The 15,860-nt window shown below is 42.1% G+C and overlaps 1 protein-coding gene across 2 annotated transcripts in view; it reads left to right on the plus strand.

Annotated features, from left to right (window-relative positions):
- The window catches only part of tasora (transcription activation suppressor a), a 37,923-nt gene that overhangs the window by 11,611 nt on the left and 10,452 nt on the right, over positions 1-15,860 (plus strand). For both annotated transcript variants that reach the window (XM_089118322.1, XM_089118332.1), the window contains exons 7-17: positions 67-200; positions 3,250-3,281; positions 5,962-6,067; positions 6,153-6,256; positions 7,336-7,430; positions 7,499-7,571; positions 7,650-7,727; positions 9,940-10,479; positions 11,237-11,616; positions 11,906-12,032; positions 13,965-15,025. In XM_089118322.1, the coding sequence (XP_088974448.1) occupies positions 67-200; positions 3,250-3,281; positions 5,962-6,067; positions 6,153-6,256; positions 7,336-7,430; positions 7,499-7,571; positions 7,650-7,727; positions 9,940-10,479; positions 11,237-11,616; positions 11,906-12,032; positions 13,965-15,025 (2,730 nt within the window). The remainder of the gene's footprint in view (positions 1-66; positions 201-3,249; positions 3,282-5,961; positions 6,068-6,152; positions 6,257-7,335; positions 7,431-7,498; positions 7,572-7,649; positions 7,728-9,939; positions 10,480-11,236; positions 11,617-11,905; positions 12,033-13,964; positions 15,026-15,860) is intronic.

Raw genomic sequence — 15,860 nt, forward strand, 5'->3', positions numbered from 1 at the left:
GGCTTGATTGGAGGGTCATAAGCGCATGTGTTTTGTGTGAGACGTCTGATGAGTCTTTCTTTACAGCAATACTTCTACGAGTACGTGGACTTCGAGATCTCGTCCCGGCCGAGACACGTGTGTCCGTACGCTGTGGTCTCGTACAGCTTCAAGAGTAGAGAGACCTCCACGGCCGTGCCCAAACCCCTTGCTCCGCTCAGGTACTCCCGCTCTCCTGCACTCGCGCTCATGTCCAGTCAGCTTTAGTTAACAGCACAGAGTGTTTCAAAGCAGCTTTACAGAGATAACAGGATAATAATGCTACACAGTTTGTTTCCAGAAGAAAATAGCGTCACAGTCCAGCTTAAGTCAAGTGATGGCTCATTTTAGTTGTAAAAAAGTTATTCATTTAGTTCATTAATATATATATATATATATATATATATATATACTGTATATAGTCGTGACCAGAATTAATCATACCCCTGGTAAATGTGATAAAAAATAGCAGTAAAAATAAATCTGCATTGTTTATCCTTTTGATCTTTCATTAAAAAAAAATTGGCAAAATCCTAACCTTTCATTGAAGTAAAAGAATTGAAAGTGGGGGGAAATCACATTATAAAATAAACGTTTTTCTCCAAAACACGTTGGCCACAATTATTCATACCCTTTTATTAAATACCTTTTTGCAATCTCCTTTTGCCAAGATAACTGCTCTGAATTTTCTGCTATAATGCCTGATGAGTTTGGAGTACACCTGACAAGAGATCAGAGACCATTCCTCCATACAGACTCTCTCCAGATCCTTCAGATTCCCAGATCCATGTTGGTGCTTCTTCTCTTCAGTTCAGACCACTCATTTTCTATATGGTTCAGGTCAGGGTCTAGGACTGTCATGGCAGAAGCTTCATTTTGTGCTCCCTAACACATTTTTTGTGTTGATTTTGATGTTTGTTTTGGATCGTTTCGCTGATGGAAGATCCAACCACGGCCCATTATAAGATTTCTTGAATATTTGCCATTGTGGATATTTGATAGAATCCACAATGGCATGTGTCTGAATAAGAAGTCCAGGACCTCCTGCAGAAAAATAGGCTCCCAATATTAAAGATCCAATGGTATATTAAATTGTACAAATGGGGTACTTTTTATCCTCATGTCCACCAAACCCATCTAGTGTGCTTACTGCCAAAAAGCTCTTTTTTTTAGTCTCATCTGACCACAGAGCCCTGTGCCGTTTGAAGATCCAGTCGTGTCTGACCACTGAATATGCTGGAGTTTGTTTTTGGATGAGCGAGGAGGATTTTTCTTGAAACCCTCTCAAACAACATGTGGGGTTGTTTGATATTTCTTTTAGGCTTTCTGACCCCCAAAACTCAAATAATCTCTGCAATTCTCCATCTGTGATCCTTGAAGAGTCTTTGGCCACTCAAACTTTCATCCTCACTGTCCATTAAGGCAAAATAGACACACGTCCTCTTCCTGGCAGAATCGTAACATCTTTAGTTGATTATAACTTCTTAATTATTGCCCTGATGGTCAAAATGGGAATTTTCAATTCTTTAGCTATTTTTCTTACATCCAGTTTCTATTTTGTGAAGCTCAACAATCTTTTGATGCACATCAGAACCATGTTCTTTGGTTTTATTCATTGTGATGGATGATTCAGGAAATTTGGCCTTTGTGCTTCTTCATATTTAAACTCCTGTGAAACAAGAAGTCATGACTGGACAATTTCATGTTCCTAGTTACCCTAGTGTGCTAAAAAAAGGTAAATATTAATGGGAATATACTTCATAGACATTTTATTCATAAAAAATTCTAGGGGTATGAATAATTGTGGCCAATGTGTTTTGGAGAAAAACATTTATTTTATAATGTGATTTCCCCCCCACTTTCAATTCTTTTACTTAAACGAAAGGTTAGAATTTTGCCAATTTTTTGAATGAAAGATCAAAAAGATAAACAATGCGGATTTATTTTTTTACAGCCATTTTATATCATATTTACCAGGGGATGATTAATTCTGGTCTGCGCCGCTCTACAGAAAACCGGGATGTCATCGTCCAGCTCAGTTCTCATATAATGGTGTCAATGCAGCAGATCAATAATATTGTTTCCAGTTTGTGTCTTTGGGTAAAGACAAATCTATACCCACACTAGTTCAGCAGGGTGTCCCACAAGGGTCTGTGCTTGGTCCCATCTTATTTAGTATTTATATGTTGCCTTTGGGTGACATCATTCGTAAGTTTGGGTTAGGGTTTCATTGTTATGATCTATATTAGCACGCACCCTAATCCAAACCTTGCGGTTACAGCTCTTCCCACCTGCTTGGATGAGATAAAAGCCTGGGTGCATGACAACTTTCTTAAGCTCAACGAATCAAAAACAGAACTTCTATTCGTCGGTATGCCAACGGGTTTACTTAAACTTAACAACTAAACTAAACTAAAAAATTTGATTACTGGCCATGCCTTTGTTAACTCCATCCTCACAAGTGTGCAATCTTGGCGTTATCTTTGACCCAGAACTGATGTTCGATGCTCATATTAAAATGACATCGAAAACTGCATTTTTCCATCTTAGAAATATCGCTAGACTACTCCAAGATGCAGAAAGGCTTATTCATGCCTTTATTATGTCGAGACTTGATTATCGCAATGCACTCTATGCTGGTCTCCCAAATCGACCCATCAAAAAACTACAATATATTCAAAATTTAGCCGCCCGGCTATTGACACATACAACTGCTCGACAACATATTTCCCCGGTTCTCCATGACTGGCATTGCCAAATTGCCAATACAACCACGTATCGAATTCAAAACACTGGTATAACGTATAAAGCTGTTCAGCCCCTTGACTATCTCTGCAGTTTAGTTACCTCTCACACTCCCGATTGCTCTCTGCGCTCTTCTGCAGCCCCAATATAAATTAAAATCAATGGGTGGTCGAGCATTTTCGGTCTCAGCACCACGTCTATGGACTGCTCTACCATCGGGAATTAGAGACTCTCCAACATTGGACTGTTATAGAATAAGAATAAAGACACACCTTTTTAGATCTGCTTATTGCAAATGAATGTGTTTGTTTTATTGTATCTTATTGTTGTTTTTCTTTTTTGTGTATTTTAGCGCTTTGAGTTCAAGAAAAGCATGTTATAAATGCATTATTTTTATTAATATTCTTGAATATGATATTAAGTATTAAATCTTGGTGTTGTGACTCACAGAAGTGCAGTTTAATGGAGGTTGTGTTTGTTCCTCAGGACCAGCAGTCAGCCATCGGGGACGAGCAGAGGTAGGCGCCACTTCAGCACGACACGTGCTATTACATCTCTTTTCCTTCACTACAACAGTTTATATAGTCTGTGTACTTTATGCTGCACTCATATTACTATAACAAACACGTGCTTCTCTGAGTAAATGCTAATCATAAATCTGCTTTTAGGGACGGTTACTGGCGTCATCAACCTAAGCAGCTTTTGTGACTTTATATAGACAAAAAACCTCAAAACAAAGAAACAACATTCAATATGGTACCCTGGTTAACCAGACCATCTCAGTTTGTAACTGAGTTATGGTCTGTAAAAAAAGCTTCATAGACAAATCATTTTCAGAGGGGCGTCACCAACGGACGTAGCTCAAATGCCTCAAAGGCGCAATTGGATAGACCTAAATCCAATCAGAGCGCTGAAGGAGATGACGTATGCAGAGCGACATTTGTCTGTTTGAATAAACGAGCAGACAATCTGAGATTAGCTACTTGCTCTACGTTTATTTAAAATGAACAGCAAGACAACTATAAGTGAATGTCCTTTCCATTATCACACACAGTAAACAAAACCTTAAAAAAAACTTTGCAATGAACTTTGCAATTTAGACACACCTGTATGGTGAGACCTTACTGTCTATGGGTGAGACATACATGCTCCGGCAGATTCGGCTTGAAGTCGATCATCCTCGGACGCGGCACCGCTACAAAAAAAGCCATGCACACAGCTAAGGGAAATGGGGTCGGTCTTGCGCACCGAACGCGTCATTTTTGCCGGGCACCTTCGCGCTCGTGCGGACGCATCGAGTATCAACAAGGCTTTACTCCGTGTCAGCGCGCGGTCTGATCGGTATAAAAAACACAGGCCTCTCCCGAATCATCTCCAGCAGTAGCAGTCTCTGAAGCACCACTAACTCGACCTCCGTTTCCCTCGTAAGCTGATATTAGTAGTTAAACATTCTCTATGATAAAAAATTTTTGTGAAAAAAATAATTTAATAACATGGTTTTGGCGGTTATAGAGTTCTAATGACAGTATTCAACTATAACTGTCACACCCCTTTGTAAATGTACAAAATCTGCTTCACCGTCGCTGTGCTGTCGTCATCGTGTAAAGCTCGCCCCAACGTTTCTGATTGGTGCCGTGTTTTTGGCGGATTGGAAATGGCCTTGAATGAGCTCTTTGCCAGACTAACTTTCAGTGCAAATCTAAATTTGGCGGAAGTTGTCTTGGTTTTCCCAGGGTATATATATATGGTTCTGTATACGAGTTGAAGTGCCAGAAATTTACGATTCAGTCTTTATAAGGTTCGCTGTAGAAAGTTAATGTGATTGTGAAAATCTCAATAAGTCATTTTATATATATATATATATATATATATATACTGTATATATTAGGGCTGGGTAATAAACATCGATTTCTAGATATTAATCGATTCTCATTTTTACGAACCGATATCGATTCTTAAATCTCAAGAATCGATTAGTCATCCTGTTTCATTTGAATGAATGGGACATTGTATCATGGCTGCACGCATCCAAAAAATCGCATTAATCTTTGTCCTTTGTTACTATTGATATGAAACAAAGTCTCAATTTTCAAATTACGTCCATATTCTTTAGAAATTCAAAAACATAAATAGCGTTTTGGCGCTGTGGCATGAGATCGCTCTGGCGCAGCTCAAGAGAAGCAGCAGCGCTGATCTCTCTTCCGGGTTAATAATACCAGTCACAGCTCGAAATAAACATGAATGAGCATCTGAAAGTGTGTTAAAGATAGAGTACAATTTATCGAAATCCGTATCATGTCACATTGATTCGCTCAATCAGCGTTTCAACCGTGGAAAGACGTCAGTTAAACAGCTTGTAATCAATGTCATGTATCGTCATATTTACCTCAGAAAACCCACATAAACTCATTAGTCAGCTAGAAAAAAAATAACTCTAGAGAGGAGCATTTTGCTAAATATATACACCATATTACATATGCATTATAATCTTAATGTTCTTCAATATTTAATGCATATTTGAATAAATCTGGCAAGTTTGTATGACAGCCACCATTTAAATGTTTATATTTCATATAATCTTCTTATTATAAAAATAAATAAAAGTGTAATTTAAGTGTTTGTATAGCTACAAAACTGTTCATTATTACCTTCATATTAGGCTAATGAAGTCTATAGGCTACAACTAGACTCCCATAGTTTACAGCATTTAAGAGATTTGATTCCCTTGAGAAAAATTGGCATTTATTGTAACTGATATCCAAAATAATCGATATTGAATCGAATCGAGTCAAATTGTGAAATTTGTCTCAATACCCAGCCCTAATATATATATATATATATATATATATATATATATATATATATATATATATGTGTATATACTGTGTGTGTGTGTGTATATATATATATATGTATGTATGTGTGTGTATATATATATATATATATATATATATATACATACATTTATGAGACAGTTGTTGTCAGATTTCATTGATTTCAAATATGAGGTTTAGCGAACAGCTTTGGAGAATGTGAATGTGATGTTGTGACAGTTCAAAGATGGCCACCGAGTGAATGACTAGCCTTAAAGGGACTTTGTAATTTAGTCTTAATGAACTGTTGTTGTATGGAAGGGATGATAGCATACGTGTTTGTCCTGCTTGTGTGTCTAACGGTCCTCCCTGTGGTGTGTGACAGGCAGGCGCAGCTACACCGTGTGGCGTGGGCACTTCGTGAACCAGGGGAGAGATATGTACCAGGCCTGCCTTCGCTCGCTCTCCCGCCCGTTCCTGCCGTACAAATTGTGAGTCCTCCCTTAGACAGCAGCGGTGTGTGTGCACCGCTTGTGTGCCTGTGTTCCCGCTGACCCTCTGCTGCTGTGTCCTCAGGCCGGAGAAGATCGAGGTGGGCACCGTGATGCGTCTGCAGCAGGTGAAGCAGAAGATGTCGCCCGCACTCTTCTCCTGGAGCATCTACACCGGCAGCCACGAAGGTTTCACAGACATTACTGTTGTTTTATATTGGATTGTTCAAGAACTGTGGGAATGTGCCCTGTGAAGAGAGATGTTTTGTAAACTCTGCGCATTTTATGGTTCCTGAAGGGGGTTACTGTTGGTCAACCATGTCCCAAAGCGTTCAGCCCTAGAAGGATTACGGATGCACTGAAATCAACGTTTTCACCGATACCGATCATTCTTTACATTTTAAAGCCGATAACCGTTATATTGGCCAACACATCTAAATCCCAATTTTTATGTAATTTTTGAGAGCCTGATTATAAAAAAACAAGTCTCACCTTTTAAATGTAGTCCCAAGCTTCAACATAATAAAACATATACAGTACAGTAGCCTATAGTGAACCAGTGTAAGATTGCTTAACTTTTAAAATCAATTTTACACTGAAGAGAGAGAGAGAGACTTACAAAGAAATGAAACAATGCCTAAATAATGCAAGCAAGTCATTGGACAGCATTACCTCTGTATAATGAAAGAATATGCAGATCTCATGGATGAATAGAATGGAATAGCCTCCGCAGAGGCCACTGCATTAATTCTTAACCAAACACATCCTATATGAGATGATATACACAAAATAAACTTCAAATTACAACAAAAGACTGTGAATGCACAAGCAAACTTGTCTGTGCTAGTCATGAAGGTGTAACTCCGTTGTCAATGCGCTTATATATATTATTATTATTATAGATTGGCCTTAATATGTCTCGTTGGGCCAATAACGATAACATTAAAAGTGAATATATATCGGCCGATACAGATATGGTGTTCTTTCCAAATATAACTATTCTAGTCATCTGGTGAACATGCCTGTATTTTCTCATATCGTTATGTATTCAGACTCTGCAATGTCCATTTTTTGTACTATATTGCGGCCCTAATGTCCACAATATAGTACGATACGTAGTTGAGTTACAGCAGATGTAGTTCTGTTGTGATGTGTATTATTTGTTTGGTTTGCTTGTTGTTCTGCGCATTTGTAGGGATGTTAAAGTTGCATTGAGCAGAGGTACGATATCCTGGTGTAAATATACTGTGTCTGTTTTGTTTTGGCAGTGTGTAAGAATGGCATGGTCTGCTGTCTGTTTGACGTGGTGGAGAAGGACAAGAGCTTGAGCGCTCTGCTGCAGACTCTGGAGGAGCAGGGACTGGTGAGTGCGGCTCGAGTGCGGCTCGGGTGTGGCTGCTGTTCGTCAGCTGACTGTGTGTGTCTCTGCAGGTGCTGGTGAACATGGTGAAGGACAGAGGGTTCCTCTTCTTGCTCTCCTCCAGTCAAATGGCCAACTCCAGCGGTATGAGCTAATGATGGTGAAATGGCAGTGTAACACAAATCCATCTTTGAAATATTTCATATGTCTTTGATTTTACAGAGCGACGAGGCGGCTGGAAGATGTCGTGTATACAAGCACTTTTCATTTATCGAGAGAAGCGAGAGCTGTTAAAGAGCCGTGAGTATGGAGACATGTACACTGTTAAATCCACATGAAGCTTCTTAAAGCCAGAAGCATGTTTTATGCAAACACACACACGTGAATGCTTGGCCAAAGTATTGCAAGCACATTCGTTTAACATATTTTATTAAGTGATTGGAAGTGATTGTATTATCTTCAAATGTGTGTGGTGTTAAACCGATGTTATGAATCATGAGTCTAGTCACAAACATACACAGTTAATCTTACTTTAGCTTTACTTTAGTGTCATCACCATACAAACACCCAGTAGTTGGTACAAATACCAGTATCCGTGTTCCATCCAGTTGTGAATTTAACTTATGCAGGGTTGGAATATAGTGTAAAACATTTGCAAATAAAGCAATGTTTCCTTCCCATGTGTTCAAGAGAACAAAATCATCACTTCCTGTGAAACCGGCGCTGTAAGTTTCTGCAATCGGCTCTTTTCCCTCCATCATAAATGATTGTGTCTCAGAACGCGTGTGAACACACTCGTGAGGCACTTCTGGAGGGAGTTAAACCCAATCATACTGATCACAGACTTCGGCTCCGGTGTTTCAGGAACACCAAACCAGCATCTGAGAAGCTGCAATGCCATTGGTCCACTGGTTGCTCCAGTAATTCAATCACAGCCTCCGCTTAGGGAAAGTCAGCTGAGTTTATTGTTGCCCTTCAAGAGATTTATTCAGTAAATGTGTTTCCATTGTAGTTTTTGAGCATGTCTTCTGTTGTAGAAGTTTTTCCATTCCACTAATTTCATTGACCAAGGGTTCCATTGACCAAGGGTTCCATTGACCAAGATTCCATTGACCAAGGATTCCATTGACCAAGGGTTCTATTGACCAAGATTGCATTGACCAAGGGTTCCATTGACCACGGGTTCCATTGACCAAGGGTTCCATTGACCAAGGGATCCATTAACCAAGATTCCATTGACCAAGGATTCCATTAACCAAGATAACATTGACCAAGGGTTCCATTGACCAAGGGTTCCATTGACCAAAATTCCATTAACCAAGGGATCCATTGATCAAGAGTTCCATTGACCAAGGGTTCCATTGACCAAGGGTTCCATTGAGCAAGGGTTCCATTGAGAAAGGGTTCCATTGACCAAGGGTTCCATTGACCAAGGGTTCCATTGACCAAGGGTTCCATTGAGCAAGGGTTCCATTGACCAAGGGTTCCATTGAGCAAGGGTTCCATTGACCAAGATTCCATTGACCAAGGGTTCCATTGACCAAGGGTTCTATTGACCAAGATTCCATTGACCAAGGGTTCCATTGACCAAGGGTTCCATTGACCAAGGGATCCATTGACCAAGGATTCCATTAACCAAGATTACATTGACCAAGGGTTCCATTGACCAAGGGTTCCATTGACCAAAATTCCATTAACCAAGGGATCCATTGATCAAGGGATCCATTGACCAAGAGTTCCATTGACCAAGGGTTCCATTGACCAAGTTTCCATTGAGCAAGGGTTCCATTGACCAAGGGTTCCATTGACCAAGGGTTCCATTGACCAAGTGTTCCATTGACCAAGGGTTCCATTGACCAAGATTGCATTGACCAAGTTTCCATTGACCAAGGGTTCCATTGATTCAAAAGTGTTTTAGATGGTTAGATGGTCAAATTTATTTTGGTTCATTGTTAGATCTAGAATGGAAAGTTAGTCACCATCAGACATACAAATAAGAAGCATGATAAACGTTTATTATAGGATAAAAATCTAAAATCAGATTTTTATGGTTGGTAACATAATCTTATCTGTTATAAATCCACCACACTTCTTATTCGGATAAAAAGTGTTTCCAGCTCAATATGCACATCTATAGATGATAATTTTAGACATTTCAAGAAAACATGACAGCGTTTATTGTGTTTCGTCTGGCATTTATGATGGAGGATAAAAGAGCCAGTTTCTTCCCCGATATCAGCAACCGATATCCTTTTTTCTTTTTTTTGTACAGAATCTCCCAGTAAGTGACGATTGTGTTCACTTGAATTGTGTTCACTTCATTAGCAGATGGTGTATGCCATATTCTAACCCTGCATAAGTTAAATTCACAACATTAAATGGAAACATGGCAGTTAGACACAATGTTTGAGAAGCTATCTGCGTTTTCATATTTGCAATAGCTCAATAATCTTATTTCTGATGTTAATAGTTAGTGTATTATTCACTAATGATGTTTGTGTCTGTGCATCAGCGGCTCCCTGCCGGCCGGCGTCCTCCGAGCGCTGGGGTCCCGTCATGCCCCAGCACGACTCGTTCGTGTCCGCTCTACACCTGGCCCTGAGCAAGGCCCGTGCGGACCCCCCCGCCGACCCCAGCGCCTGCGTACAGCAGTCGGTGTGCGAGTACCTCACGCACCTGCGGCTGGGCAAGCCCATGCAGCGCGTGCGCACCGACTACGACCCCAAGCTGGACGTGCGGGAGAAGCTGTTCCCTGCCCCCCGGCAGAAGCCCAGCATAGAGCCGTTCCTGCGGCCCTACATCTACAGCCCGGGCCTGTTCACGCTGGGCCTGCACGGCCTGAAGGCGGAGGTGGAGGAGCTGGTCCACGCCGGCACCGCTCAGGAGAACCCCGAGAGAGTGCAGGAGCTGCTGGAGCTCATCCAGCTCAACAAGAAAAGCTCGCAGGGTGGCGCAGGGGCCGAGGCCGCGGAGAAGAGGAAGGGGGAGCTCCACGCTGCCGAGGGAGCCGCCAAACGCCTGAGGAGCAAGCCCAGCGATGAGCTCGCGGAAGGTGAGGAGCCTCGGAGAATCGGCGGGATTAGGGATTTTACATTCATCGGTTCAAAGGGTCATTTCAGAGTCTTGTTTGCACTGTATAGTTGTATAGCATAAAAAAACCCACAGTTGACCAAAGTGCTTAATGTCAGGATACAGAATTCAACTCTCTACTGTGTTTGTTTTTAATGTCACCGTATCAAAACTTCTAATTTTGTGTAAAAAGTCCCTGCTGACATGTCCAAACTCGGTCCTGGAGGCCCACTGTCCTGCAGAGTTTAGCTCCAACCCCAATTAAACGCACCTGAAACAGCTAATCAAGGCCAAGACTCACACACACACACACACATTCAGAGTGTGATTGCTCAGTCTGTACCTCGTCATCCTCCTCCTTAATGTACAGCCTTTCACTGTACTCAGGTATTCTGTGGTGGTGTAGTCTCTATTTAGGGCCAAACAACATTCAAGGTTGCTTTGTTCTCTCGTTGTGCTTGTATGACGTGGTTGGGATTGTGTGGCTGAGGGTGTCTGTGTCCTGAGGCGGAGGATGGTTACTGGTGTTAGTGTTTGTGTGGAGCCGCAGGACCAGCTAAACGAGCGGGCTCTTCTCAGGGTTCATTTCATGGGTTTTAAGGGCTTTAAATTGATAAGATTTGGGGTCACTCATTTTTAGATGTTTCCAAAATGTGATGGCTCGTTTCTCAACGTGTATTCGTAGAGGGTATTGGCATAATTGACCTAATTCTGCCCTAATTATCTCTCTCACTCGTCAGCGGATGAGCGGGAGTCTGCTCCTCATCTCTCTGATGTCCTGAGCAGCGTCGGCCTTCAGGACACAGACCTGAGGAAGGACAAGTCTCAGAGTGCGCTGAAGGTCATGCAGATGCTGGAGAGCTTCGGGAAGACCAGTCTCGACACAGACCTGCGCAAAGACAAGAGCCACGGGGCGCTGGAGGTCATCAAGCTGATCGACACCCTGACCAGAGCCTCCTCCGAGTCCCCCGCCGACTCCGAGCTGAAGGAGGCGGACGACATCTCTGACACCGCGCTGTTCGACAGCATGCTGAGACTCGGCCTCCCCACGGACCGGGACATCGACCTGAGGAAGAGGTTCATCCACGACGACGAGCCCGGGAGGACCGACGGCCTCGAGGTACCTGTGTTGATCAGTGTGCACCTTGATCTTAACTCTACTCATGTATTATTCTTTAGTAGTAGTCAAAGCTGGCCTATATGAAAAGCCATTGTTCTGGCTTATTTATTACAGTTAATAAATGTAAAGATGAACAACAGGAGCAGATGTTTGAATACTTTATGATGTTCTTGACTTCAACAACAGTTGCTAGTTTCACATCTAGCCAAAGTATTGTTTATTGTTCTGCTAGTTTGCGTTCCTCCAGTGATGTGTTTAAAGGCGTCTGACGCTGCTGTTGTGCTTTCAGGAGGAGACGGCCGGGAGCCTGAGCAGTCTAGAAGCGTTCAGCCCGTGCTCAGACTCAGGCGGACAGCAGCGCGGCGTCAACCTGCTCGGAGAGAAGACCATCCCGTGGGTGCTGATACCCATCACAGGTACAGCTGCTGCACACGTCTCAGAATGACCCTGCCAGTTCATATCAGCAAAAACGTTTTTACAGTCAGTATTATGTTCTTGTGTATTTTAAGTTAACAAGGCCAACAGAGGGTGTTTGTTAGTCTCGCATAACCAGAGGCTCTCTCTCTCTCTCTCTCTCTCTCTCTCTATATATATATATATATATATATATAAAATCATATCAGCCAGCTCTAAAACTCCAAAACAAAAAAAATAACTCCAAATCCACGTTTCTCTGCCTGGATCCAGTTGTTTCTGTGATCCGTTTGCTTCTCTGTTCTTTAGCTTTCTGAAGTCTGTAAAATATACCTCAGATTCTTGTCAAATCTTGTTGTACAGTCAATTTCAAAGCTCTTTCCTGTTTTAGATGTTCCTGTCCGCAGTGTTTCTGCCACTCCGTGGACTTCCTGTTTTCGGTCGGAGCCCACAGTAGTCGATTGTCGAGTTCGCGCGCGCAATCGTTGGTAACTAAGCAACAGTGGAGACTCAGACTGTCTGCACTGTTGCTGTCAGCCGATGTCGGTGCTGTGTGGTGTTCTGTGAATATCATGAGCGACAGTCTGAGTCTCCACTGTTGCTTAGTTACCAATGATTGCACACGCGAACTCGACAATCGACTACTGTGGGCTTGCGATTTCCATGCTTGTGCTTTTGTTTTTTCTCTCTGATTCAATCATAAACTTGCGCATTACGTTCAGTTTCACTAGCTGCCGAACGATCCCGGCTTCAGCATCATCATTACGACACGGTATTGATTGCGGCTTTTGTTCACACAAGTCACACTGAACTGGATGATGACCTCACGGTTTTCTCCAGAGCAGCTATATATGTATATATACTTAAAGGTCCCCTGACATGGGTTTTTGTATTATTTTATAATGTTTTCTGGGTTGCCCTTATAATGTTAGTATGTTTTTTAGATCAAAAATAGTCATTTATCTCATTAGTCATTATTATATTTCCTGTTATCTGTAAAGCTGCTTTGAAACACTCTGTGCTGTAAATGACTTGACTTAAACAAACTTTTGCTGATAATTTACTCACCCCCATGTCATCCGAGATGTCCATGTCTTTTTTTCTTCAGTCGAAAAGAAATTAAGGTTTTTGATGAAAACATTCCAGGATTTTCTCCATATAATGGACTTCAATGGGAACCAAACGGTTCAAGGTCCAAAAGACAGTTTCAGTGCAAACTATTCAAAGGGCTTTAAACGACTCCAGACGATGAATAAGGGTCTTATCAAGTGAAACGATCGCTCATTTAATAAATAAATAACAAAGTTTAAGTTTTATAAGAGTTTTATCTTATATCTTTTATCTTTATCTTTTTAGTTTATCAGTAAGTTTTATCAAAATGAACGAATCTTTTTTAAGTCATTTGGCTCATTCAACGAACAAAATGAACGAATTGATTTGGAAAAAGATTTGTTCATTTTGATGAACGAGTTCAAAAAGGAGAGTCACAAACGTGCATCACAGAACAGAGCAAGGTGACCATTTGAGCTCATAAAACTTAAACTTAGTTATTTATTTATTAAATGAGTGATCGTTTTACTTGATAAGACCCTTATTCATCGTCTGGTGTCATTTAAAGAACAGTTTGAACCCTTTGAACAGTTTGCACTGAAACTGTCTTTTGGACCGTGAACTGTTTGGTCCCCATTGAAGTCCATTAAATGGAGAAAATCTTGAAATGTTTTCATCAAAAACCTTAATTTCTTTTTGACTGAGGAAAGAAAGACATGGACATCTTGGATGACATGGGGGGTGAGTAAATTATCAGCAAAAGTTTTTTTTTTTTTTAAAAAGTGAACTACTCCTTTAAAAACATTTTTGCTGAGGATTACATTTGAAAGTTTACATTTCATGTATGTGGTTTTCCGAATCTTAATTTTTTTCAAAACACTTAGGTCTGAAAACGGAGCGATATTCCCAGAGACAGATGGACTACCCTGAAGACCCCCGCTTCGTCCAGAGCCCAGTCGTGTCCACACACACCACACCTGACAAGAAGGAGCTGTCGCCCGCCTACCAGCCCGACAGCAGCAACACCGCCTGCGATCTGGAGGATCCTGCCGACGCGGCAGAGGAGGACGAGCCCGTTCCTGCGGCCGCGGGAGCTGAGAGCCACACTCCTGCTGACCCGGCGCTGGGGCCCGGCGGCGTCGACCTCATAGTGGACGAGCAGATCTCAGGCTTCTCCTGTGAGGTCGAGCAGCTCCTGAGGAACAGCCACATTTATTACGTCTCGAGTTTAAGCGCTCTGGGCTCGCGAGGACCGCTCAAGACTCCAGTCCTGCCACTCTCTGATTACATCTCAAACTTCCACACACCCTTCCCTGTCACCAACTACATCAGCTCTTTCCAGGACAGCCTGAAGGAGTTCATAGACTCCCAGAGTGCCAGTGGAGCCCGCTCCGCTCAGGAACTCGTGTCTTCGTCCACTTGTGCACCTGAAGTTACCTCAAATGTCCCTGATACGTCCTCCAGCATCTATGCTTGTGCTTCCTCGCCTTCGACCACCAGTTTTGAGTCGTTTCTGAGGCCGTGTTCCCCTTCTAGCGCCCTACCAGACTCACTGACGCCACATCACCCGGGTGATGTCCACGAGCCTCCCCGAACGCTGTGGCCGCAGGACTCCGAGAGCCAGACCCAGGAAGCCAACAGCACCAGTGCTCTTGCGGAGATGAACGGGGGTCCGGAGACTACGGAGATGGCCCACACACACACTGATGACGTCCCGATGGCCCACGTACACACACTCCCTGAAGATGTCCCGAGGGAGCGCGCACACACTCTCACTGAAGAGATCCCGATGGAGCACGCGCTCAGCTCCATCATCCATCAGCTGCAGCCGGAGGTCATCAGTAACCTGGTGGAGATCCTCAAAGGGGTTCAGAAGAACTCGGTTCACTTCTACATCCATTCCACCAACGAGGAGGAGGAGAGCGACGTCTGCTGGGAAATAAAGGTACACGTGTGTGAAGAGTGTGGCACAGATGTTGTCTGGGCCGCTTGACACCTGTGTTTAGTGTTTAGCCAGTTACGCTACGGTCACACCGTCAGTCCAAACCCCATAGGAACCTGATCTGAAATTATTGACGTCCACACTGTTGTCATGCAACTGTTCACATCTGAAGTGTGTGTCCATGCCGCTCTTCAGATTCCTGGAATATCTGCATTGGTTTCAGTGCCAGTGATGTTGGCGTCACAATACTTCGCAATACATAAATGCGACTAGTATCGTAGATGACGATATGTATTGTGTGTACTGTAGTTCCCCCAAAATAACATTTCTAGTTTCAGTCCTAAATTAAACTACTGTATATAATGTTGAATATAATGATAATAATGCAGTGGGGGGATCCCTCAAGTCACGATTCGATACATATCACGATACTGAACTCGCGATACTAGATTATTGCAATACTCCAAGACATATACAGTCATATAAGGTTAACAAAAAATGTACTGTTGATTTAAAATGGTATATTTGGTATTAAATTGTGTGTGTAAATGATTAGGCTTGGACCAAAGCACAGGACAATAGAGACACCAGCATAAAAATATGATTCTGAAGATGAAAATACAGAATTATTATAGACGAATATGTTTGCACTCTTTCACTGACTAGATATATTACATCATCAGATATTTGGCATTATCAGGCACACGAATATTCCTCCACTGCATTATACTCAACATTATATACAGTATACAGTAATGCATTATACAGTAGTTTACTGTAGAACTGATTCAATCTCTGAAAATTTACATAGTTTTGGGCGAATTATACACAGTACAGA

This window comes from Pimephales promelas, chromosome 2, assembly GCF_988280905.1.
Source record: "Pimephales promelas chromosome 2, fPimPro1.hap1.1, whole genome shotgun sequence".
Classification (NCBI taxonomy): Eukaryota; Metazoa; Chordata; class Actinopteri; order Cypriniformes; family Leuciscidae; genus Pimephales; species Pimephales promelas.